This window comes from Trachurus japonicus, chromosome 24 (genome assembly GCF_045865225.1).
Source record: "Trachurus japonicus isolate A0001 chromosome 24, Traja_1.0".
Classification (NCBI taxonomy): domain Eukaryota; kingdom Metazoa; phylum Chordata; class Actinopteri; order Carangiformes; family Carangidae; genus Trachurus; species Trachurus japonicus.
The window spans coordinates 6,622,567-6,648,305 of NC_140930.1; the positions used below are offsets into that span (position 1 = coordinate 6,622,567).

Sequence of the window (25,739 nt, forward strand, 5' to 3'; positions counted from 1 at the left end):
AAGCTCATTTCTTATAAGTTTACTTACCGTACATGTAGGTTTTTACCAGAGTTTTTATATTTTCTGCATATAAACATCAATATTCAACTTTTCTGTTCAGTTGGTGCTAACTACTAAATTAATGCAATAATAATAACTGAGAGTGTTTCTGTTGACTCAGCAGGTTATTCTAGTAACAGCAGCAGCAGCCACCTGTTGTGTTGTATGTATTTTAAGTGAAAGTGCTATTTTGCATTGGAAAATTAAATAAAGTTGTATTACACAAGTTTATATGACCAGACGAAGTACAATGAGTGACATATTAAACACATAAAAACTCATTTCTTGCAAGTTAACCTGATGTTCACGTGGGGTTTTACATTTTCTGCATAAAACATCAATATTCAACTTTCCAGTTCAGTTGGTGCTAACGGCTAATTTAACCGTTTTACGTAATTACATGTGTTTTTACGTAATTACCTGTTTGGAAACTGAACCTGTTTCCCGTCGTGTGAGGAAGTAAAGTAACGTTGAGTGTAAGGAGACACACACACACAAACACAGGACACTAACATAAAGCAGTAAACTCTTTTAAACTAAACTTATTGACACCGTGAACTCCTTCTAAGTTAGCTGCAGGAGCTAGCATGCTAACGCTACCTCCAGGGTTTCTTACCGGAGACTTGGAGGCTCTCGGTCCGACCGGGCAGCGCTGTCTCCGGACTCGGCATCTGTGCCTTGGACGCCATCTCTCCCATTCTACTGTTGACGAAGTGTCGCCAGACCAAGCGCAGCCTGGAGGAGGAGGAGACCATTGAAGCTACGGAGGAACCGACGATACACTCCCACCACCGCTGCTGCTGTACGTTAGGTCGGCTACGTAACGGCTACGTAACGGCCACATGGGCTGACGTAAACAATTAGGTAAACACGGGCGTGACGTCACGGCTCGCACGTTACGTTACACAACAGTGACCGTAAACTATATGCAACTGAAAGCACAACCTGTTGTATTATTTTTTTAAATTTATCATAATGTATATACCTTGTTTTGTATTTGCAGCTTCCTACATTTTTGTTATCTGGCATTTTGTTGAGAGAAAGAGCTGTTGTGGCCTTAATTCAACAACATTTTGCTGGTGATTGGTGATCGTGCTTTGTGCAGCAGATCTTCAAATGCCAAGGAAGAAAACCTCATATTCAACACCATGCTTACATTTTCTCAAGTCAAGTCATCCTTTAATCTGAAATCATATCAATTGTTTAACAGCAGAGCAAATAACAGTGGAAACTTATTTTTAAAACCTGTAGCTACAACCCGATTATAATATTTGAGCAGCAATCCCAATATATTTCTCCAACACAATAATTATTAGCAGATTTGGAACATTAATTTGTTCTGAAACTATAATAATAGAGTCTGGATGTCTTAAAAACAAACATGTTTGTCTCTTTGGAGCACAACAAATGCATAAATTCAAGGGGTGTATGATTTTTTTTTTATGGCACTAAAATTCACCTCTTCCTGTTAAATTTGCACTGATAATGACTTGAGGGAATTAAACTACCGGTAGTTGAGTACATTTTTATTTTTGCAGTTTCAGTTGATGTTTTACATGTAGCCTGACGTTCCTAGAATCAGGTTTATGGACAAACTGTTTGGAATAAAATATGCCCTCTGTCAGGAAAGCTTTTTCATTTTCATGCCTCTGAACAACAAGATATATCTGAATGTCTCTCTGTGTAACATTTTAATTGATTAAAAGTGGTTCCAGAAAAAAAAAAAAAAAAAAAAACAGTGACCGTAAACTCAACGAAACCTTGGTTCATTTATTTTGGTCTTGCCCACACACCAGACAACTTTGGAGCAGACTGGCACGCTTTATCAGTGATCATATTTATCCCCAGTTTAATTTATGCTGGAAAAATGTTTTGTTTGGCTACACTGAATATGATTAAAAAAAACCTAAATTCTCAGTTTTATATGATTAACTTGTTAATTGTTGCATCCAAATTTTATATACACAAGTAAAAATTTTCTGGTAAGAAGCCAAACTTCTTGGAACTGTCTGCATATGTTGGTCAATATATCTCCTCCCTCTGTGATTGTGAGAATAAAAAAGCTGTTAAAACGTATGATCTTTGTAAGCTTTACAAAATATTGAAGTTTATGTTTTTTCTGTTTTGTTGTCATCCCCTGGCGTATTTATGATGGTTTGGTTGTGTATTAATGTTATATACACTTATTTCATCTAACTGTATTCAGTTCTGTGTATACTCTTGATGTCAATAAAGTTGTATTAAAAAAAAAAAAGTGACCGTAAACAAATGACTAAATATAACACCACCTGTTACATATACTTATACTGTTATAGTTTATGTAATCTCTGCATAATTTGCTACGATGCTTGGCTCTAATTACTTAGACTTAGAATTTAATAATTGATATATTAATTGTTTATTTTAACGTTTAATTGACGTCACATGTCAGCCGGATTTGTCAGATCACCTCATTATTTATGCAGAAAGTTTGTGTCTTCACTTTGAAAATGTTTACTGGCACTAATTTACCAAATAATTTAAAATTGTACGACTTTCCAATGGCTCTCGGTGTTGTTGCACCATTGCTTTGGAAGTGTTGGGAACTTTAAAAGCAAGTTATTCTTAAAAAATAATGAACAACTAGTTAGTATTTGCTAATTAACTTAAAGCAAAGTGCAGTAAACTCAGTATTACTATTGATAAACAGTAGGCTACACAGTGCACCTGCTTTATAGCATAACATAACATATACATGACATTACATAACAAAGGTCAAAGGTTATTTCCATAGCATATATTTAAAAAAAAAAACCTGTCAAGATCAACCAAAGTGCTTTACAACAGTAACTGTAAGGCAATACTTTACATCTAACATAACATAACATAACATAACATAACACACAGTTATCAAAGCCTGATTTAGAGTATCACAGGTTGTTGAGCTTTATGACGTCTCATTTTGTTTTTAATTGGAGGGATATATCAGCATCCAGCTCGCCTTCCTCCAACACTTTGAACTGTTCACTGCAACTTGGACAAATGTTTATTTATTTATTTGTGCTTTACAGATTATTATGAAAGTGAACATTGGGGACACAAAGTATGAAAATCATATGAAAAGCAGCCAAACCTTTATCACGACACGAACAGGCCCAGAGCTTGGTGTCGTTTTGTCCCTGAAAAAGTTATTTTCTCCCAAGTCTCAAAGATAGTTAGTCTGGCCTCCAATCTTAATCACAGCCATTTCATTATGATCAGACCGAGGCACTGTACTGTGACCTGCGTAAATGACTTTAGTCCTGTTATTTTAACTTAATTAGGCTCATCAGGCCGAGACTATTGCACCGTCATCTCATTTAAAAAGCAAAGTCTGCTCTCATCCGGTGTTTTGATTAATTTGTGATGCATCAAAACACTGAAAAATAATAAGCATAAGCCAGACAGGTTGTGAAATAAAGTGGTGTGAACTGAATAATACACACAGCAACATGAATAGCAACGGACGGAAGAAAATACATGTTCTTAACTGTGTATTTGGAATTCAGGTTATTGTTAAACAAGTATTAACTTCTGCTAATTGTGTTTGTTGCAATAGGCTCATAATCCTCTTGTAATCCCTTTTACCATAAGGAATTAAACCAAAAATATCACATGATTAGAACAAATCACAACAAAATGTTAAAATACATCCAATTTGATTAGATTTTTGGGAAAATAAAGATGTAAAATAGGATGGACAATGCAGAGGAATTAAACACAATGCAACGGTTGAGCCAATTATACATTAAAATATGTAAATATATGACATATTATTGGTAAATGAGTATAAAAACGGGGGCACACTGAGCTGATTTGATTTACATCAGACTGTGAACATTACAGTTCTGGAGACAAATGCACTGTTTAATAGATAAATAAACATTAAAGGGATAGTTCAACATTTTGGCAAATTGGCCCATTGCCATAATCCCTATAGTCTTAGCAGTAAGTTCGTTACCTTTAATTGTTGGTGCAAGCTATTTTTAGAGCGATGGAGCAGAGCCGCGAGCTGTTCAGAGCTACGCTACGGAGGCTCATTATGGGATTTCTTGGTTTCCCTCATCAAACTCATCAAATACACAATCCAACAACTCCACAACGCTCTGGTGGACAAGTTGTGACCTGCACATTCACCACGCTATGAGATAATAACAGAACGTTACCAGACAGAGTTGTTTTAGAGGGAAATACATGCAAAACCGCTGATGCACGTTGCCTTCAGGGACAGTTTTTCATCAAGCAGTCTCTGAATTTCCCTCTAAAACAACTCTGTCTGGTAACATTCTGTTATGTGCAGGTCACAACTTGTCCACCAGAGCGTTTTGGAGTTGTTGGATTGTGTATTTGATTAGTTTGATGATGAAACCAAGAAATCCCATGAGCCTCCGTAGCGTAGCTCTGAGCAGCTCACAGCTCTGCTCCGCCGTTCTAAAAATAGCTTGCACCGACAATTAAAGGTAACGAACCTACTGCTATGACTATAGGGATTATGGCAATGGGCCAGTTTGCCAAAATGTTGAACTATCCCTGTTCAGGCTTCCTATACCTATGAAGCCTCTGTGTTGTCGTTGGTTTGAAGCAAATGAGGCTCCATATGATGGAGGCCACTGATTATTTTAATGGCCAGTTGTAGTTAAACGAGTCCACAACCGCCTCCATCGGTCGACTGGTTCCCAGTACGCTGGGGTGGGGGAGTTGGGGGACAGATGATGAGCCATATGGAAGAACCCGGGAGGAACGCTGCTCATGTTGGGAAGAAAAAATAAAATCATTTCAGAGTCTGATTGTTCCTGTACAGAGGTTAGAGTCATTAATAATGATTTTACATTCCACCACAGTAGTTTTTGGGGGGTTTATCTCCATTGAAGGTCGTCTATAACATCTATCACCTACAACCTCCATCACAAACACCAACCACAGAGACAATCTAAAACCAGTCAAGAAGCAATGAGGATATTATTTCATATTATCATCATCATTATTATATTAATGTGGTTAAACTGGGTTTTGGTGGTTTTTCCATCTCTGCTCCAGCTCTCCCTTCAGAGCGCGGCCACAAAATGGAGTGAAAGTGTGAAATGCTGATTGGGTAATAAACCAATACTATGTGACACACAAAGCGAGAGAAATATCTGGTTAATTACATAAATGGGTCACATTTTTTTTAGTTATCATACATTATTTTGGTTTTGTAACCAGATAAAACAATTGGATTGAATGGGTTTAGATTGAATTTGAGACTGAATACTGAAAGTCAATATTAACGTTTGTGTTTAGCTTAGCAATATAAACAAAAAACAGGAAGATAGTTGGCTTCCAGCAAACACACTTAACTCCCTGGCTCTGCTCCGCCTTCGGGACCCGCTAATTCTCCTCTCACCTTCTCTCATCCCTATAGTCATAGCAGTAGGTTCATTACCTTTAATTATCGTGCATGTTGTTCGGACCGTATCAGTTTTGCTTTTACCGCACACTGCTGTCATGCATGCGCAAAGAAAGAGCGCTATGCGGAGATTAATGAATGGAACAATATTGCATTGGTCAAGTCAAAAGCCAAAAAATCTATTCGTGGCAGACGTAATTTATTTGTGGTGGGCCGCCACGAATAAATGAATGTATGGGAAACACTGAATTTCCCTCTAAAACAACTCTGTCTGGTAACGTTGTGTTATTATCTCATAGCGTGGTGAATGTGCAGGTCACAACTTGTCCACCAGAGCGTTGTGGAGTTGTTGGATTGTGTATTTGATGAGTTTGATGAGGGAAACCAAGAAATCCCATGAGCCTCCGTAGCGTAGCTCTGAGCAGCTCGCGGCTCTGCTCCGCCGTTCTAAAAACAGCTTTCACCGACAATTAAAGGTAACGAACCTACTGCTATGACTATAGGGATTATGGTGAGAGGAGGATTTGCCAAAATGTTAAACTATCCCTTTAAATATAATTTAGTCAATAAATGAATAAATAAAAAGCACATAGCGATATTATTTTTGGTGCAAACATTTACCAATAGCACATAGCCTATTTTTATATAATGGCCAAAAGTATGTGGACATCTGGTCGTGGAAGCTATGAAGCTGATTCCACAAGGAGATTATTTATTTTCACACTGAACCTCTGGGATGGACCAGACCGGACTGGGCCTCATCTCTTGTCCAAAGTGCCGTCTTGTCTACAGCACTTTGGACAACCTGGGTTGTATTTTTAAATGTGCTATATAAATAAATATGTATTGTATTGTATTGTATTGTCCCACAGAGGAGGCTGCCCACATCAGTGCCCATTGTTGAGGGATAAAGATGTTGAGTTATCACAGCGGTGTCATGATGTTTGGCTGCTTCGGTGCCGGCGCAGCAGTGTGTTTTTATTTAGATAACACACACACACACACACACACACACACACACACAGGTCTATTTGTTGCTGTTTTACAATGTAACTCTGTCTTGGATTGAAACACCATATTAATGTCAGTTTCATTTAGACTCAGATTGACTGGGCCTATAGCTGTTTTCTTTTTCTTTTTTTTCTTTTTTTTGGTGAGGCAGATGCTCTCACTCTCTTCCCTCCCTCCCTCCCTCCCTCCCTCCCTTTCTCCCTCAGAGGAGGAGGGATGAAAAGCAGAGAGGGAGGACGGAGCTGGAAGCTGAGGATGTAAAAACCTGGCTTCATCTGACTCCCTCTCTTTCAGAGGACCACCCCCTCCCCTCTCCTCTTCCTCCTCCTCCCTCCTCCCTCCTCTTCTCTCCATCTGACTGCGCCCAACTTCTCTCCCTCCATCCTGTCACACAGCTACTGTATCCTCCTCCTCCTGACTGACTGACTGACTGACTGACTGCACCCAGCACCGACCAACCGACCTCAGATCCGCGGTGGCTTCTCTATCGGATTCATCCCGCATCGCTCGGCTCGACTCTGGGTTTGGACTATTTCAGACTCTCTGGAGAGAAAGATGAAATTATGATTGACCAAAAAAGAAAAAAAAAAAAAAGAGAGAGAGAGAGAGAGAGAGAGAGAGAAATGAAAAGAAAAAAGAAAAAAAAATGCAGTGTTGAGGTTTCAGTTTGAGCTGCAGAGGAAGGACGATCCGACCGCCGCATTTCCCCGCAGCAGCAGCAGCAGCATCCTCCTCTTCCTCTTCTTCCTCCTCCTCCTCCTCTTCATCCTCTTCCTCCTCCTCCTCCTCCTCCTCCTCCTCAGCATCCTCGGAGCTCCAGAGGAGGAGGCACCGAGGACCGGGCGGCGCGCGCTCCTCTCAGGTCGGTGTAAAGCGCTCTGTCACCGGACAAACCAAAACCTCCGGCACCGATGTGTTTTCTTTTTTTTTTTTTTTTAAATTCATTTTTAATGGAGGAATATGCTGCTTTTTTTATTGTTTGTTTTTTGTCTTTTTGGTTTTTTTTTGGAGGGGGCTCAATCTGAAGTAGGTAGGTGCTGCTGATGGTAGAAAAAGAAAAGAAAGAAAAGAAACCTGCGCCATTTATCCTGCAGCCTGACAGAGGTATTGTTGTTTATTGATTATTTTTATATCTATAGCTATAGTCCAGTGATTACCGCTAGTTTTCTCCAGAGTGTGAAAGCCGCAGTGCTGTCGAGCTCTGCGGAACTTCTTATTTCTGTCTCTTATTTCTGCACGCACACACGCACACACACACAGCATACACACCCTATACACCATCACATACACACATACACACACATTAAAGCCCATCATAGTGTAGCAGCAGCAGCAGCAGCAGCAGCTCGTGGTGCATTCAGGTGAAGATGGGATGTTTCTAATTATAAACCACTGCACTGTCACATCGGATGGAGGCTGCACAGCTATTTATTGTGTTGTAATGTGAGTCATTTGTGTGGGTGTTTGGACTCCGCTGGTTTTTTTTTAATATAGGCACACACATACACATACATATGCACATAACACACACATACACACACACATACACATGCACCGACCCCCACAAAGGCAGCTCTCCCCCCTCCCCCCTCCTCCTCCTCCTCCTCCCCTCTGCATTTTAGCCTACATGAGAAATCTGGGTCATTAGCATTTCAGCGGTTAATGAGGCTGCAGATGGGTCCGCCTCTCCTCCTCCTCCTCCTCCTCCTCCTCCTCCTCCTCTGCCGGGGAGCCGCTGAGCACGAGCCGCATCTGCACGGATGAGAAGAAAGAGGAAAGGAAGGAATAGGACAACAACATGTCATGATGCTTTTGCTTTTTTCCCCCTTTTTTGTTCGTTTCTTTCTTGTCTTTTTTGTCCCCGGAGCTGACAGGACTGATGTGGGCTCAGACTCAGCAGCAGCAGCAGCTTCTTCCTCCCTGCAGCTGTGTCATTAATGCAGTGCTGCTGCTGCTGCTGCTGCTGCTGTATAAGAACGTGCATTATGATGCTGCTGCTGCTGCTGCTGCTGGATAATGGAGGGTAATGCTTTAATGGTCCGCAGTGCTGCTGCTGCTGCTGCTTAAAGGACCACACCACCATTTGTCTTCTTTGCATGATTAAAAAATAATCATTTCTCTGCCATTTTCCAGTGCATGCTGCATCTTTTTTATTTTATTTTTTTAATTTCTTTTAGATGTTTTCTTTAAATCTGTGTTTTCTGATTCCCCCAGTTCTCCGGTAAAGGGAAGGGAAGGGAATCAGGAATCAGGAATCAGGCCATTACTGGTTTCTTTCCAGTCATCAATGGTATGAAAATGAATTTGCAGAGACAATCAATCTGAGTGAGCATCACATCACATCTCGTCTGCCTTTAACGTAGCCTGCTGCAAGAAGAAGTGGTTCCACACATGATTAAATACATTGTTATACACAAAATGAGAAATATTTAAATGTGGCCTTTTGTCCTCGTGTTTAACTTGAGGCCTCTGCAAGAAAAATAAAAGACACTTTAGTTTGAACTCTGACCTGCGAGGTGACATCACTATCACTTTGTTTTATTTTTAAATTGCAAATGTGTTTTTCATACCACAGTGATAAAAAAAAACCTAGATAGATAGATGGATGGATGGAAACCAGTGTCTGTGCAGGATGATGCAAAGTGTCTTATCTTTTAAAATGGAGGAGGAAACATTCATTCAACACACTGCTGATTATTTTTATTTTATTTTTTTGTTCTTTACATTCAATTGTGTGAAAATATCCCGTCAATAGCTGCTGTTATTAATCTGTAACTACAGCCAACAGGGCCAGTGTGTAGGAGCACTGTCAGTTGTGTCATTGGCTTGAAATTGAAGGTCAGCAGGATACACACACACACACACACACACATGGACCGGTATGGCATCTTTACACCCTCCTGATCTGTTCAGGCTGCAGCACTGCAGAAAAAACACACACAATACACACATTAAAACATAATGTAGTAAATATATTCACATATTATCACAGCAGTCAGAGTCTGTAGACGTTTTACATTCACATGAGTCCTGATGTTCAGACGTTAACATCTATATTTGGCGTAAGCAGCATGAATGTGATTTATATAAATATAAATATATTTATATGACATGATGACTGCTGGTGAGAATAATCAGCCTCAGCGAGCGGTGAGACGTGGAGGCTGCGTGGGCGTCAGCAGTTTGTTTATGTCCCTGTTTAAAATGCATGAAACAGCTTTGACAACATTTTGTAATTTTCTCATATTCATGCATTAAAAAGAGAGAGAAAAAAGAAGGTGCATGAAATTTTAATGACAAAAAGCACTTTGGTGCCTGGAGTCGTGTGAAGGTCGAGGGACGGGGATGGAGGCCGATGATCATGGGGTGAGGTGGGATAAAAAAAAAAAGTCTTGGAGCTGGAGGAGGAGGAGGAGGAAGTGTGGGGGCAGAGAAACGCAAGGAATTGTGGGTAGTGTCTCCTCGTGTTCACAGCGGACCTTGATTTAAATGTCCATACAATTAAGGCACGCGGTGAATGCCAAGAGAGCGACCCAGAGTCGACGCACAGCTCAGCTGGAAACCAAAAGTCCCACAATCCTCAGCTTTTAATTTACCGTGGAGTCACCGAGGAGAAGAGGCCCGAGGGCTGCAGCACCACCGACGGCCACTAGACGGCGTCTCTGCAGCCTCGCTCTTTAAAATACAAACGGCAGTGACTTAAAACAAACTAACAAATACATAAAAAACCTTTATTTATACTTAGAAAAAATGTAAAGCTTACAATAATGCTGAGATGGGAGGGGTTTCGTTTGATTGACAGGTGTCTCCGGCCTATCAGAGACGGGCTTAAACGTCGCTCTGGAAACATCACTGACCAATAGAGACCAGTAGAGATGAATAAATAAATAAATACTGTTTATCGAAACAATATATCTATGGAAGATGATCGAGGCCAATTTATGTTAAATTTAAAAAAAAAGTCTAGATTTATATGTTTTTTTTTTAGTTATAAGAAAATCAGAATTTCTAAGATTAAAGTCAGATTATTTATTTTTTTACTTTTGTCCCTAATTGTCTTCCGTACATCTCATGCTCACTCATGAAAGTAGGACGAGAACATCCTGTTCTGTTTGTTTCTGTTCATCCGCACGTTGATCTCACTGTGGAGGTTTAATATTTTAAATACAACACAATTAACTATTTAACAGTCAAGATTATTGGCTGCAAGAAAGAGAATGAAAAAAAAAAAAACATCAACATCCATAAATAATCTGCTCCTGTATGAAGGTTAACAACTGATTCCTCTGAGTCTGTTGTTGTTGTTTCAGGTCAAACGTCCTCATCTCAGCTCCACGCGTCATGTCAGGTCACAGACGTTTATCAATCTGAATCACAAATCTTTCTCCTCCTGATTAAACTAATGCTTCAGTTTTCAGGTTAATACTTATTTTCAGGTGTCGTCCATGTTTGTGTGATGTCACTGAGTCTGTTTCCTGATTTTATCACCAAACTTTCCTCCTCCAACACAGAAACTGTTGAACTGTGATGTACAGAAACACAAGAGTTCATGTTCACTGTATTAATAATGTAAATATATTATAGATACAGGACTCCTCACTGTATGTGATGTATGTATGTTCCCTTTATATTATATTATAGGTTAATTTCGTGGAACTTTTAATGTGAAATGTCAATAAAGTTCATGTTTCAAAACAATAAAATCCATTGATTAGTTTTTTCAGACAACCCAGATATAGTAAGTTTATTTCAATATATGAATGCACTGTTTTTGTGTGTTGCGTTTCTGTATTGACTCTTTACACCACAATGAATTGATTATGATTATTGATAGATAAGAAGAAATGAAAATGAAGTTAAAATGAAGAACAAGACCAAGTTGTTAATTAGAGATGTAAAGAAATTATTTACATTACATTTTCTGTATCTGTGTTTTTAAACAATGAAATAAATAAATAAGTGAAATTATTTACTGTTGTTCTTTGTATATTGTTCTTTTTTTTTAAGACAAAGAAACATTTTCACAGATCATCAGGGTGATCACACTGAAACACAAATGAATCGTAGATAAATAAATAAATAAATAAATAAATAAAATTAAATTAATGTTAAATGACCCAAGAATAAAATGATGAATTGAATAAAAATATTTTTATGAAGTGTCGACACCCTGATGTTTGATTGTTCAATATGATCCGAGATGAATGAACACAGAGACGTGAACACAGAGTTTGTAAACGCTCTTTTATTTTAACTTTATTAAACAAAATACATACGATATGAAACATAGAGTGAAGGCGGAGCCACGTTAACATTAACATTAATGCTCCTTCAGTTCCAGTAAACTCATTTATTTAAGTGTAATAGTTATTTTTATTAATATATATCATGACGTAGAAGCTCTGACGTCGACCTTTGGTTTTTTATTCAGTGACGTCGTCCTGAAAGAAAAGTTGACGACAACAAAAAGACCAAAATGTCCCAGAATCTAAAATCTGATGTATCTCCATCCTAATGTGTATTCATCCGCTGCTGGAAATAGTCCCAGACAGACGCACTACTTTCATCCTGGTTGAGTGACGTTTACTGAAAACTACATTTCCCAGCAGCCCCAGGAGTTCACTGAGGCTTTTCTAAAATATAAAACAACAAGTTTACATCTTCAGGAAGTGACATTGAGTTTGGAGTCTGTTTTTTTCACAAGACAAAAACATAAAGCATTAAAACTTTTATTCTTCAGTTAAACTTTAATCAAAAGAACAAACTGAAGAATAAAATGAATTAATATAATTTGATCTGATGTGTTTTAAATCTCTGGAGTTTATAATCTGAACCCAGTGAGACACGTTCACGTCTCCTTTTAATCTTTCGCTTTAGTTTTAATATGAAAAATATTTTCAGCTTCATCAAAAAATATTCAACTTTGGGTTTTATTAAACTTTTATAATGTTTTATTTTTTTGCTGTTTTTGCTGTGATGATGTGATAAAAGTTCAGGTCGACGTCCAGCAAATACAAATATTCGACAAACTTGGTCCTTTAAGGCAGATTCAGTCATTTCTTATACAATATATATAATATATAATATACAATGTGACTGAAAAGAGAAAAATAAACAAATATAAGTATTTTACACAATTTCTGAAGCACTGAGAGAACTTGAAATCAGCACGTTGGATATAAAAGTCACAGAGAAAATAAATGAGGAGTTGAATAAATAAATAAATTGTGTTTGTTGTTTAATAAAATCCTGTCCAACACAGAGGAAGAGGAGGAGGAGACAGGAAGTGGATGGAGGGATGAAGAACTCACAGTGAAGATGGAGGAGGAGATAAAGCAGATGTGCGTCAGTGGAAGGAGAATCCAGATGTGGGCAGAGAGCCGCACCACTGGCTGATGAACTTGAGGACGTCCTGACACTCTGGACTGTGAGTGGTCTGTAGGAGGGGGACAACCGACCAATCAGGAGGCAGATCAAACATAAACACGTTAAACATCTGGAAACAACAGAAACCGACTCTGATCAATGAACGAGTGTTTTGACTTTTCACCGATCGATCGACAGCGAGAATCGTTGGTTACAGGATGAAAACGTTTGAACATTTGCAAGTGGATGCTGTGAAGGAGTGTGTGTGTGTGTGTGTGTGTGTGTGTGTGTGTGTGTGTGTGTGTGTGTGTGCTAATGAGGCTGTGATTAGTTGACGCTGACTCACCGATGCTGAGATGATGAAACTCAGTGAAATGAGTTTGGTTTTTGTAAATTAACTCACTCTGTATTCACCCCGTGTGTGTGTGTGTGTGTGTGTGTGTGTGTGTGTGTGTGTGTCACAGTTACCGACCCTCCTGTGACCTCACTACAGCTTCAGCTCCTCAAACATAAACATTTGATCATCTCTCCTTCTTTATGATTCTTTATGTTGATAAAATGAATAATTTCTGTTATTTGATTGATTGATTGATTGATTATTACATGTCGCTGTGACTCAAACTATCGTCATAGAAACGTCACACTTGTGTCACATGATCACAGTGTCGAACATCTGTTGTTTTGTCTCATTTACACACAAAGGAGTGAATCAGATAAATTCCCAGGTCGTTATGACACCAGGTGTGTGACAGGTGAACACACACACAGGTGTGGAGCGTTGACGCTCATTAACGAGCTAATCAGCTTCGTTAAGCGTAAACAACAACAACAACAACAACAACAAACTGTGGAAAGAGGATTTTCTCTGTTTGTTTGGAGACAAAACTATTCTGACTGTTTATAAACTGAACTCTGAGCTGATGTCTCACCTTCGTCGCCATGAGGAATTTGTTCCAGTCGTCCTTGTTCGCTGTTTTACCTGCAGACGTGAACTCCACCTTGTTTCTCAGCACGGGGTAACCTGGGGGGGGCAGGGGGTGGGGGGGTAACAGAGAGGATCATGGTCATAAAAACAGAATTGAAACAATGACGGTTTAGAAACAAGATGCTCCACTACGAATCAGTTTCCTGTCGCTGTGTCCCGTGGAGTTTTCTTTAACTCCGCCCCCTTTAGGAGACCAGCAGAACATGACTCCGCCCCCTTTAGGAGACCAGCAGAACATGACTCCGCCCCCTTTAGGAGACCAGTAGACCATGACTCCGCCCCCTTTAGGAGACCAGTAGAACATGGCTCCGCCCCCTTTAGGAGACCAGTAGAACATGGCTCCGCCCCCTTTAGGAGACCAGTAGATCATGGCTCTGCCCCCTTTAGGAGACCAGCAGAACATGACTCCGCCCCCTTTAGGAGACCAGCAGAACATGACTCCGCCCCCTTTAGGAGACCAGCAGACCATGACTCCGCCCCCTTTAGGAGACCAGCAGAACATGACTCCGCCCCCTTTAGGAGACCAGCAGAACATGACTCCGCCCCCTTTAGGAGACCAGCAGAACATGACTCCGCCCCCTTTAGGAGACCAGCAGACCATGACTCCGCCCCCTTTAGGAGACCAGTAGAACATGGCTCCGCCCCATTTAGGAGCCCAGCAGAACATGACTCCACCCCCTTTAGGAGACCAGTAGAACATGGCTCCGCCCCATTTAGGAGACCGGCACACAGTGACTCCGCCCTCTTTAGGAGACCAGCAGCAGCAGAGTCTTTAGTCTATTGAAGTATGTAAGTGAACGTGAACATGGTCGATTCTTTCGCTGAAGTAAAGAGTCACTGAAGTAAATATTGGACTCATTTTTCACAAGACACATCTCTACTGAACATTTTTAACATGAAAACAGACACATCAGTAGAAAATGAACTTTGTTCCAGACCTGTCTCTGACTCAACAACACACCCTCGCGAGATTTGGCACAGATCTCCTCGGCAACATCAAACAAATGTTAGCGAACGCCTGCGCTAATTATTTTAAGAATTTTCGTAGTGCTAAATATGACTGTTAGCGGTGTAAACGTTTAAAATAAATATCTCACTTTTGTCTGCCTACAACTTTTATAAATCCACACACACGTTCACAACACGAGGTGACCACGCCCACTAAGGAGACAGGAAGTGTAGCCATTTCATATCATTGGAGCTGGCCATCTTGATAGTAATAGAAGATCTTTGATTGAAACGTGAGAGCTGATGAAATAGAAGCAAATCAACAAGGACGTTTTTTTCCTGTTACATCAAACCTCGTCTCTAGATCAATAAATAAATACTTTATTTCAGTTTCCCAGCTGCACAATCAATCACCAACAAATCAATCAATAACAGTGCATATAACCACAGTAAAAGAATAATTAGTAATAAAGAATTAAAGTAATAGGTAATAAATAGTAAATGAGAGTGACAATAAAAAAACAGTGATGACTACAGTCAAAGTAAAATGCAGAGTGCAAAGTGTAAAACATCCAACTCGCTACTCATCGCCCAACAAACAGCTTCCTCTACAGTGAACTGTGTGTGTGTGTGTGTTACCTGTGAGCACGCAGGGCAGTGAACGCAGCCCGGTGTTGGAGGCGACCAGCGAAGCTTCGTAGGAGTTCCTCTCGTCTCGGGGAAGGACCTGCTCCAACCGGTGATCCATGGAAACCATCAGCACCCAGTCACGGATCTGCTCCCGCTGGGCGTCCTGCCACACACACACACACACGCACACACACACACAACTCATAAACTTAGAGATTCTTTACTTATAGTACTTTATTTCAGGTCGTGTGTGTGCGTGTGTGGGTGTTAAGAGCAGGCGTGGTCTTACCGTGACACAGAGTTTGGTGGGAACAGGAACTTCGAAGGGGATGTCGGTATCGATGAAGTCTGAGTGGTCCAGAGCGTCCAGAGACCCCTCGTCCACGGCCTGCAGACGAGAGTCGACCAATCAGAGACAAGAACTGAAGACCGTTAATTAATATTCATGACGTGTTCATAAAGAAGTAAATAAAGTTTGGTAACACTGACGTCACACAGATCCAGGAAGTGGTTGAGGAAGATGAAGGCCATGTTCTCCCAGCCCACGGCCTGAGAGCAGAGAGGGAAACATTACATTTATGAATTAAATTAAAACTTATCAAGATTGTTTTAAAGGAACAGTTCACCAAAAAATGAAATTCAGTCCAATGAAAACTTTATATTAAGAGTAATAGGGCCCGCCACAAAAACGTCCATTAAACTACACAAAAACCATTTAATATTCCTCCACAGTGCTCGTCCACTGCTATCCAAGTGTCCTGAAGGGATATAGTCCAGAGTTTACTCACAACGACGTCATTTAAGACATTTTTACAGCCTAAACAGTCCTGGATTGTGCTCTGACGTTCATGTCCACGCCCCAGGCAAATTCAATCCAGGACTGTTTAGGCTGTAAAAATGTCCTAAATGATGTTGTTTCGAGTAAACCCAGGACTATATCCCTTCAGGACACTTGGATTGCAGTGGACGAGCAGTGTGGAGGAATATTAAATGGTGTTTGTGTAGTTTTATGGACGTTTTTGTGTCGGGCGCTATTGACTCTCATATAAAGTTTACGTTGGACTACGAACCGGCCTCCCGGGTCTCCGGATGCACTTTCAGGAATAAAAAACTAGTATTCATCAGCATGAGGGTGAATTTCATTTTTGGGTGAACTATTCCTTTAAATAAATTCCAAACAAAGAACATCAGGAAAACAACTGTTTATCCATGGAGGAGCTCAGGTGAACAGGTGAACCGACCCTGCAGGAGAGTCCGGCCTCGTAGAAAGCTTTGTCTGCAGGAATGAGCTCAGTGTGACGCAGCAGAGACACCGAGAGCTTCGCCGCCACGCTGATCTGGAAACACACACACACACAAACACACACACAAACACACACACACAAACACATACACACACACACACACACACACTGGATTAATGAGGAAACAAGGAGCTCAGTTTTTGTTTGTTAAACGTGAGCTGAAACATTTGGAGCTGCAGGTTTGTTTCTGTACCAGCTGCTCGGCTCCTTTCGCGGCGGCCCGTGTGGCGTAGTAGTGAGAGATCAGCAGCATCTGGTCAAAGTCCTCGTGGACCGGAGAGTTCGCCTCCGACGACTTGGACAAGTTCTCACACTGGAGAAAACACGACGACAACGACGACAAAAACAACTCAGTCACAGAGTTTGAGTGTAGAATATCGACTGAAACAAATCCAGTTTGTTTTTAAAAGTAAGTAAGTAAACTTTATGTATAAAGCACCTTTCGCAGAATAAAATCACAACGTGCTTTACTGTACATTAAAGGAGAATTCTGGTCATTTTTTACCCCTAAATCATTTTCCTGATGGTCACCCAGTGTTGGAGGGAGCAAAAAACGCAACAACCACAACAAACACTCAAAAAACAATCAAATATTTATGGTACATGACTGGAATCTTTATGACACACCACTGACCTCATATAGTGTAGAGTATAAACAGTATAAACTTTGTGTTTTTGCATGTAGTCACTCACCTCAGATAGCCGAACTCTGAAACATCCTGGAAAGACATTACTATCTGATCGCAGAGCGCCTGCTCTCCCTGCCACAGAAACAAACACTTTTTCCTTGTTGTGATGATTTCTTTACAAAAATAAACAGTCGGAGATATTTTGGAAATTACCACTGCACTGCTCCACCCAGGGTATAAAATTTACTTTTTGACCTATCTGCCAATGGCAGGTAGGTCAAAAATTTTACCGGCCGAAATATGTTTTCACCGGCCACTGAACTGCTCACAACACAAAGTCATTAAAATCAGCAGTGTTTTCCCCATTGCATTATAGTTAGGCAGCTATCTTACAGTAACAACACACACCTGCCTCCTAAACTAAATTGTTGCAATAAATAGGCTTATATATATATATATATATATAAAAAATAGGTTTAATCAGATTAGCTGATGGAATGACAACAGACATTACATAAATAGGCTTTCAGAGGAAGATATAGCCTAGTGATGTGAGTTTTTAAACTTAGCCGACATTTAATCAGACTGAATAAGTGGTGTGAACACAGGTTTTTTTTTTTTTTTTGGTTATTTTTTTTTATTTAGATTGCCTACTGTTCATCCTGAAGGATGCAACTTTCTTTTGAAATATCAAACAAAGAGAACTATGGACTGTGGAAGTTTGAATAGCCTTAATACAGAAGTTATCATGACGTGAATCATATGTTGCGGTGTAAAAAAAAAAAAAAAAAAAGACCGTTGATTCGGTGGAAAGGCTTTACGGGGGGGCTGCGGGGGTAGGCCTATACTTTACGGCCCCAACACTGTAGAGCCCTGTGTTACAGCAGAAAACTTGATACATTTTCTTAAATGTTGAATCACGGAGGATAACGAGGGACAACTCTGACATTCGAAACACAGTCAGTAGATCTCCTGTAGCTGTAAACTGTGTTCGTTTCACTGTTCAGCATTTATGATGACAATTATATAGTGAAGTTGGCATATTCCAGCTGCCGGCCAATGGCGAGTGACCTAATAATTTTACTCGCCAAATCATATTTTTACCCGCATTTGGCGAGTGGCGGGTGCTAATTTTAAACCCTGGCTCCACCGTTTATTTTTGTAAAGAAATCATCACAACAAGGAAAAAGTGTTAAACATATAGATATTTGATTGTTTTTTGAGTGCTTGTTGTGGTTGAAAGAATTGCCCCCATAGGTTAGCGTTATCGCTAGCGCTAGCGCCGGGTAGCCATGGTGTAACTCTGGTTTGCCTGCATCAATTTTAGTCGCGTTTTTTGCTCCCCCTAATACTGGGTGTCGAAACGATTTAGAGGTCAAAAATGGCCGGAATTCTCCTTTAAAAAGATTAAAATGAGTCTTTATGTGATTGTCTGTGTTTACCAGCTGGAACAGGAAGTTGCGGAGGTCGGCCCACATCCGGTACGACTCAGGTCCGTCGGCGTCGGGGAGGTTGATCACATCCAGGAAGAGACGTTTGTAGATGTTGAAGTTCTTCAGGTGAAACAGGGGAGAGACGTTTATGAGCGTCGCAGCTTCAAGGTTTCCATGGCTACAGAGTTACAGGTCTAGGTGTGTGTGTGTGTGTGTGTGTGTGTGTGACCTGGGGGTTGGGCGGAGCTCCGTGCTGGATGTAGAGCTTCAGGGCTTTCAGGGCGTCGCCCTCCTTGATGAGGTGAGTAGAGTAAAGAGCCACGTACTTATGGAGGATCTTAAAGTTCTGACAACGACACAGAGACACAGCAGAGGTGACGAAACAGAAATAATCTACCGCCAAAAAATATCCAGGGGATGTTCACAGAAAGAGAAGGAGGCTTTAATCTAAATTTAAAAAAAACATAAAGTTGGAACAACAATGAAAAGCATGCGGATCAAGCTGTTTTATCTCTCGCTCCTCGACTGTTCCACAAAGTACAAACATAAATATATTTAAAAAAGCGGTATAGAAAATATAATATTATATATTTATAAGGATATTTATGTAATATATATATTCTTATGTATGCCGTATATATGTATATTGATATAGATATTCATGTAGTAAATATATTAGGGCTGTCAAACGATTAATTTTTCTAATCGCGATTAATCGCATTTTTTCCATAGTTAACTCGCGATTAATCTCTATTAAAAATATTATATATGGCGCTTTGGACTTTCAACACTCCAAAGTGTTATAATCTCTAGACAAACAACTTTTAGACCAGACCTAGCAGGCCTAGTACCTAATCATAACACATGATGCATGAAACTCACACAGAATTGAAACGAATTGCATCCAGTGGAAATTGCCCTTTACTTTGCTACGCCTCTGCCTGGCCATGTGCATTTGTTGACAACAAAGCCGTCAAAAAATCAATGGATGGAGCTGTGGATATAGCGTTAGACTGTGTATATTTGTGTAGCAACCAACTTGAAGGTGGCTTACCGCCACCTACTGGACTGGAGGTCCCACACTCCAGTCCTCCAGTCCAGCAGACAGAGGACAAAATGGGCCGCGATTAACCGCGATTAAAAAATTTAATCGCATTAATTTTTTTAATTAATCTCATCGCGATTAACGCGTTAACTCTGACAGCCCTAAAATATATATATACGTATATATAAAAACCATGATGAGTAGAAGTGCAATACTTCTTCCTACTCCTTTTTCGAACTTGTGTGTATATTGTGATTTGATGATACTTTTATATTATTATATTTATAATATTTTTATTTTTATTTATTTTTTATGTTTGACACGTTCAAAATAAAATAAATTCATTAATTTACTCATTCACTGGGTCTCGTACCTGTTTGGACGCCGTCTCCAGACATTTCTCCCACTGTCCTCTCTCTGCGTACATGTCCAGAGCCGCCATGACGTCCACACCAACAAGCTGCACACACACACACACACACAGTTTCATATTATTGAACAAACATAAATAATAAATAATAAGTAATAATAAATATTGATTATCAGTTCTCACAGATTCCACTTTGCCCTGGTTCTTCAGATGCTCTTTGTACTTCTGGTCCACGTAGTCCTCGTACCTGTCCACCACCACACACACACACACACGAGTCAGAGACACACAAACAACTCCCCGTGTTTCTATGACATCAAGTGTTTAAATGAGACGACGACGACACTGAAAATACCCAGAATGCATCTGTTCTTTTCTGTTTTTTGTAGTGCACACATGTTTATGCAGGAAAGTGAGAACTCACAGAGGAACTCCAGGTCGTTTGGTGAATCTTTTCAAAATGATAAATTGTGTGTATTGTGTCTGGATTCTGTGTTATGTGTGTGTGTGTGTGTGTGTGTGTGTGTCGGACCTGGGCTCCAGCTCCTTGGCGACCCTCTTGGCCTTGTTCCACTCCTCTCCCTGGATGAAGACGTCGATGGCGTCTTTGATCAGATCCATGTTCAGGTAGAGTTCAGCGGCCTGGAGGAGGAAACTCAGAGTTAGGACAGGAAGCCAGTGTGTGTGTGTGTGTGTGTGTGTGTGTGTGTGTGTGTGTGTGTTCATGCACCCACCGCGTTGTATTTCCTCAGGTGTGTGAGTCGTGGTCCAACCACGCGGACGACCTCCACTGCTCGGTCTCCACTCAGGAACTTGATTGACAGCTCTGCCGCCTGGAGACACACACACACAGATGACATGTTGTTTTTTTACTATTGCTATATTTTATTGTTGTTTTTAATCTTCGTGCATTAGTCTCCATGTTATTCTTTTTGTTTCACCTCTTATGTATATATATATACTTTTTCAATCAAAATGTAAAGCACGGTGAACGACATTTATTTGCTTTGAAAGGTGCTATGTAAATAAAATTTGATTGATTGATTGATGATGTCACACAAAAAGATTTGCCTATCAAAATAAAAGCAGTTTCACATGATGATTATAAACTACAAACAGGAGGATTATGGGTAAAATCTCATTATTATGAATCTATAGACTAAAAAATGTAATTATTAACATTTACAATTAATATTAAATGGTGTCATCTTGGTATTAACTGACTAAACGTACAACGGTCGAGTTAAATCAGGTCTGATTCTGACAAACAGTTGGACAATAAATCATTAATTCATGAGTTTTTCTTTTGAAAAGCTTCTTCATAAACAGAATTTTGTTGTTTTCATTTATTAGTTACTTGTTCAGATTAAAGCCCCTGTACAGACTTTTCATTTAGTGTTGATTTTGGCGGCCCCTGTGGACGAAAGCGGCAGAAAGAAAACAGGACTTGCTTTTTTTTTCTTTCTTTTTTAGCAGCGTAATGTATCTATTCGTATCGTTTCGTCAGTGGTCCGACCCGACCATGCCTTCCAGAGGTATAGAATTAGACTACGTAGAAATAGCGTATCTTCACACTGATGGGCTCATTTGCTGTTGTAGGTAGCAGAGACACATCAGCAGAAACCAGAGACTTTTGCTTATCCAGTTAAAAGCTCAGTACAGGGGCTTTAATCTTTTAATCATTTGTTTATAACATCGTTACAGAATAATCAGGTTCTAAAACCAAACCTGACTGATTAAACTAAATCCATACAAACACACAAAAACATAAAAATAATCTTAAAATAATACGAATCATTCAGAAATCAACCAGCTCTCCGAGCCGAGGAGCTGAAAACATTCCTCCTGTTGATTAACTGATCATCAGAAAAGCTGCAGATCGTTTTCCTGTTGATCAGATAATCACCGTCAGCTCTGATTCGCTGCTTTGAAATTTAAATCTAAATAAAATCAGCCCTGATGAGTCGTCGGTTTAACGAGCTGATGTCGGGTCATGTGACCGGCGGCGGCGAACAGCTGCTGCAGCGTCCAGATGTTTTTTCCTGATGACGAGTAATTGGAATAAAATCTAATGAGGCTCCGCAGGAAGAAATCTATTGATTAGTTATTGATTAGTTTGACCCCGCGACCTTCGGCTCGGACGCTGCGACTCCCAGAGGAGGAGGAGAAGAGAAAGTATCGATCTGAGACCTTCCACCTTTCTCCTCCAAACGTCACACGATCTGATCTCGGATCAATAACGCAGAGCGACGTCATGATCCACTGACACCGGTGACACCGCCACCTCTGACCTTTGACCTCTGACCTCCATCAGAGCGGAGCAGCAGCAGCTCATCAATAAATCTGACTGTTTGTGTTTTTATATTCTGAGATCTGGACTCCTCGTTTGGTTTCATTGTGAAATTCAATTTTGCTCATCAACATCAACAGATGTCAAATTAAAAGATTATTATTAAAATATCTCAGACCACATGAACTGGAAAAAAGTATTGATCTTTCATTATGTAAACTGAAAATATGAAGTTTTTAATACCTGAACGCTAGTAGTTTCTATGACTGTGATGCTCAGTTTGTAAAATGTTAAAATGTAAAAAATGTAAAAAGTGTAAAAATGACTGAGACTGAGAAGTGTATAAAATGAGCAGCAGCAAAAATGTCATATATGTCTAAGTATCACAATATGTTACTGCAATACTCGGTTTATTTCAAAATGTTTAACATAATGTTTGTCAATATCATAACTTTAACATTAACAGTAGCCGAGGGAAGCTGCAGACTTAAAGCAGCGACGGTTAAAGTGGCGGTTATTGCTGAAATCAGAGAGCATGGAGCAACATTTACTGAATCTGTTCTTCAGGAAACAGAGTTCATGCTAAACAAAACGTCTCTTTAAACGTCCAGAGAGAACTGGGAATATCAGAAGAGGAGTTAAATATAAAACTGTAACTTCAGCACCACGGACAGCGTCAGGGTTTCATCAGCACAGTTACTGGGGGGAAAAAAAACCTGTCAAATTATCTTGTGTCTTTATTATCCATAAAACTGATTAATGTTTAATTTAATATTGAAATGACAGAGTCAAATGTGACTAAATTGCACTAATTCTCTGTTTTAGCTGAAAACCTGAGGCACCAAAGCTGCAGTTCCTCTCACGGCCACTTGAGGCTCCAACAGTCGATCCCCAAAAGACTAAATATAATGTTTTTGTCTTTTCCGTGGCATAAACGTTGCTGCTCCCTTGATTTCTCCTGATCCTCTCTGAGTTCAATCATCAGTTACTGATCAGATGTATTGATCTATTGATCTGGAGGAAACTGGACCCGTCTGGTGTTTTTTTTTTTACCTTCATCCAACACTTCTCCATCAGCGCCGTGTTGGACTCGTCCTTCACCTTCAGGTAACACTCGACGGCGCGGGAGTGTTCGCCGGACTGCTCCCACTCTCTGGCCTGTTCCAGCAGACCCTCCACCCCCCTGTCACACACAAGACACACACAACACACACACATTAAACACACAACAGGAAACACACAACTTCACAGACCAACTCATTTAATATAAAGATCTGATGGCAACTTTACTGTATTTATTGTTTTTTACTCTTTACTATTTACATCTTTCTCTTACCTTTTACATCTTTTTTTATAACTGTGTGCACTTGCTGATCGTATCTAGAGTCCTCTGCACAAAAATTCATTTGTAGCTTAAAGGGTTAGTTCAACATTTTGGCAATTTGGCCCATTGCCATAATCCCTATAGTTTTAGCAGTAGGTTTGTTACCTTTAATTGTCGGTGCAAGCTATTTTTAGAACGGTGGAGCAGAGCCGTGAGCTGCTCAGAGCTACGCTACGGAGGCTCATGGGATTTCTTGATTTCCCTCATCAAACTCATCAAATACACAATCCAACAACTCCACAACGCTCTGGTGGACAAGTTGTGACCTGCACATTCACCACGCTATGAGATAATAACACAACGTTACCAGACAGAGTTGTTTTAGAGGGAAATGCAGAGACTGCTGCTGAAAAACTGCCCACGATAGGAACGCGAATCAGCGGTTTTGCATGAATTTCCCTCTAAAACAACTCTGTCTGGTAACGTTCTGTTATTATCTCATAGCGTGGTGAATGTGCAGGTCACAACTTGTCCACCAGAGCGTTTTGGAGTTGTTGGATTGTGTATTTGATGAATTTGATGAGGGAAACCAAGAAATCCCATGAGCCTCCGTAGCGTAGCTCTGAGCAGCTCATGGCTCTGCTCCGCCGTTCTAAAAATAGCTTGCACCGACAATTAAAGGTAACAAACCTACTGCTATGACTATAGGGATTATGGCAATGGGCCAATTTGCCAAAATGTTGAACTATCCCTTTAACAAATGTACAAACAGCAAATAAACTTCATCTTATTTTATCTTATCATAAAAAGCAGATCAATCATAATGACACAAGATTGTAGATAACACACACAGTTTTTAGGAATAAAATCATGTTGGAGATTCGTCCACGCACTAAAGTAAACAGGACTAAAGATTAATAACCTGTTTTATAATTGATAGTATTGAATTTATTTGTTTTTTCCTCTGTCAGTCGATGAATTAAAGGTAAACATGAGCAAAAGATTAATAATTCAAGTGTTTGCTGAGCGTTTATCTTCCTCTCTTTCTGTTCATTAACAACAAACACAGAGATGTAAAACGTGTGAGTGTGAAGCCAATAAATAAAAAGAGAATAATTTAATTCCTCTAACCAAAAGGAAAACAAGTTGATATAACACAACGAGCTGCGCTGATGTTCGTGTTTTAAATCTGCAGCATCACATTCATTAGTTATTTTCTTCATCTCTGAAGAGCAGGTGGACGCTGATCTTCTCTCTCCTGCTGCTTTCTAATAACATCACATTTAAATCCAGAAGTGTCTCAGACTTCCAGATGTTTCTCTGCATCCTGGGATTTTGTTTCATTCCTGCAGCTCAGACTTCAGTCGCATTAAAGAAGAAACGATCTATTAACCGACTGAACTTTGATCTGGGCTGCAGGAGACGAGCAGCCGTTCACCTTCTCTCTCTAAACTCTCTGCAGGAATATGTTTTATTTTTTTCTCACTCTGGTTTCCACTGGTAACGTTTGATGTTTTTTTTTTTTTTTTCTTTCCTCCCACAGGTCATTAAAGAGGGAGAAGCCATGGAGGAGCCGTGGAGCTGCTGGTTTTTCAGGCTAACGAGCTTTTCCTCGCTGGGAGTTTGAGTTTTGGGAAACGGCACGAGCTGTTTAATAAAGCATCAAACTGGCTCAGAGTGAGACGCTGCTGCTGCTGCTGCTGCTGCCGAGGTTTTATGGTTTGTTAATAACAAAACAACATAAAACTCTTACGCTTAGAATAAAATGCTGCCTTCAAGACGAAAAAAGAGCTCCGAGTTGTGAAAAATGAAACGAAACGGCACCAAACTCGGAAATTACAGGTCGGAAATTCAGGAATCAGTGACAGTAACGAAACATGGCGGCCGTCATCGTTAACGGTAACAATGGGAACTGTAACAACAGTTATTTGTCAGTGTTTTCACACAAGTTCTTTCGTCGG

The 25,739-nt window shown here is 40.1% G+C and overlaps 2 protein-coding genes across 3 annotated transcripts in view; both read right to left on the reverse strand.

Moving 5' to 3' along the window:
- msraa (methionine sulfoxide reductase Aa) overlaps positions 1-888 on the reverse strand; it is a 41,366-nt gene extending 40,478 nt beyond the window's left edge. Inside the window, exon 1 of the mRNA XM_085770311.1 lies at positions 656-888. Coding sequence (XP_085626437.1) covers positions 656-794 — 139 coding nt within the window. The 5' untranslated portion in view covers positions 795-888. The remainder of the gene's footprint in view (positions 1-655) is intronic.
- A 7,201-nt stretch (positions 889-8,089) lies between these two features.
- The window catches only part of ift172 (intraflagellar transport 172), a 72,939-nt gene continuing 55,289 nt past the window's right edge, over positions 8,090-25,739 (reverse strand). The window contains exons 35-49 of one of the 2 annotated variants that reach the window (XM_085770290.1): positions 23,508-23,637; positions 20,899-20,997; positions 20,697-20,806; positions 20,348-20,411; positions 20,168-20,254; positions 18,979-19,095; positions 18,759-18,869; positions 16,881-17,000; positions 16,625-16,720; positions 15,873-15,932; positions 15,673-15,771; positions 15,393-15,546; positions 13,750-13,841; positions 12,766-12,890; positions 8,090-8,206 (exon numbers count right to left, since the gene is read on the reverse strand). In XM_085770290.1, the coding sequence (XP_085626416.1) occupies positions 12,801-12,890; positions 13,750-13,841; positions 15,393-15,546; positions 15,673-15,771; positions 15,873-15,932; positions 16,625-16,720; positions 16,881-17,000; positions 18,759-18,869; positions 18,979-19,095; positions 20,168-20,254; positions 20,348-20,411; positions 20,697-20,806; positions 20,899-20,997; positions 23,508-23,637 (1,429 nt within the window). In that variant the 3' untranslated portion in view covers positions 8,090-8,206; positions 12,766-12,800. Of the gene's footprint in view, positions 8,207-12,695; positions 12,891-13,749; positions 13,842-15,392; positions 15,547-15,672; positions 15,772-15,872; positions 15,933-16,624; positions 16,721-16,880; positions 17,001-18,758; positions 18,870-18,978; positions 19,096-20,167; positions 20,255-20,347; positions 20,412-20,696; positions 20,807-20,898; positions 20,998-23,507; positions 23,638-25,739 lie in introns of those variants that run through there. The other variant, XM_085770289.1, reaches the window with a different exon arrangement.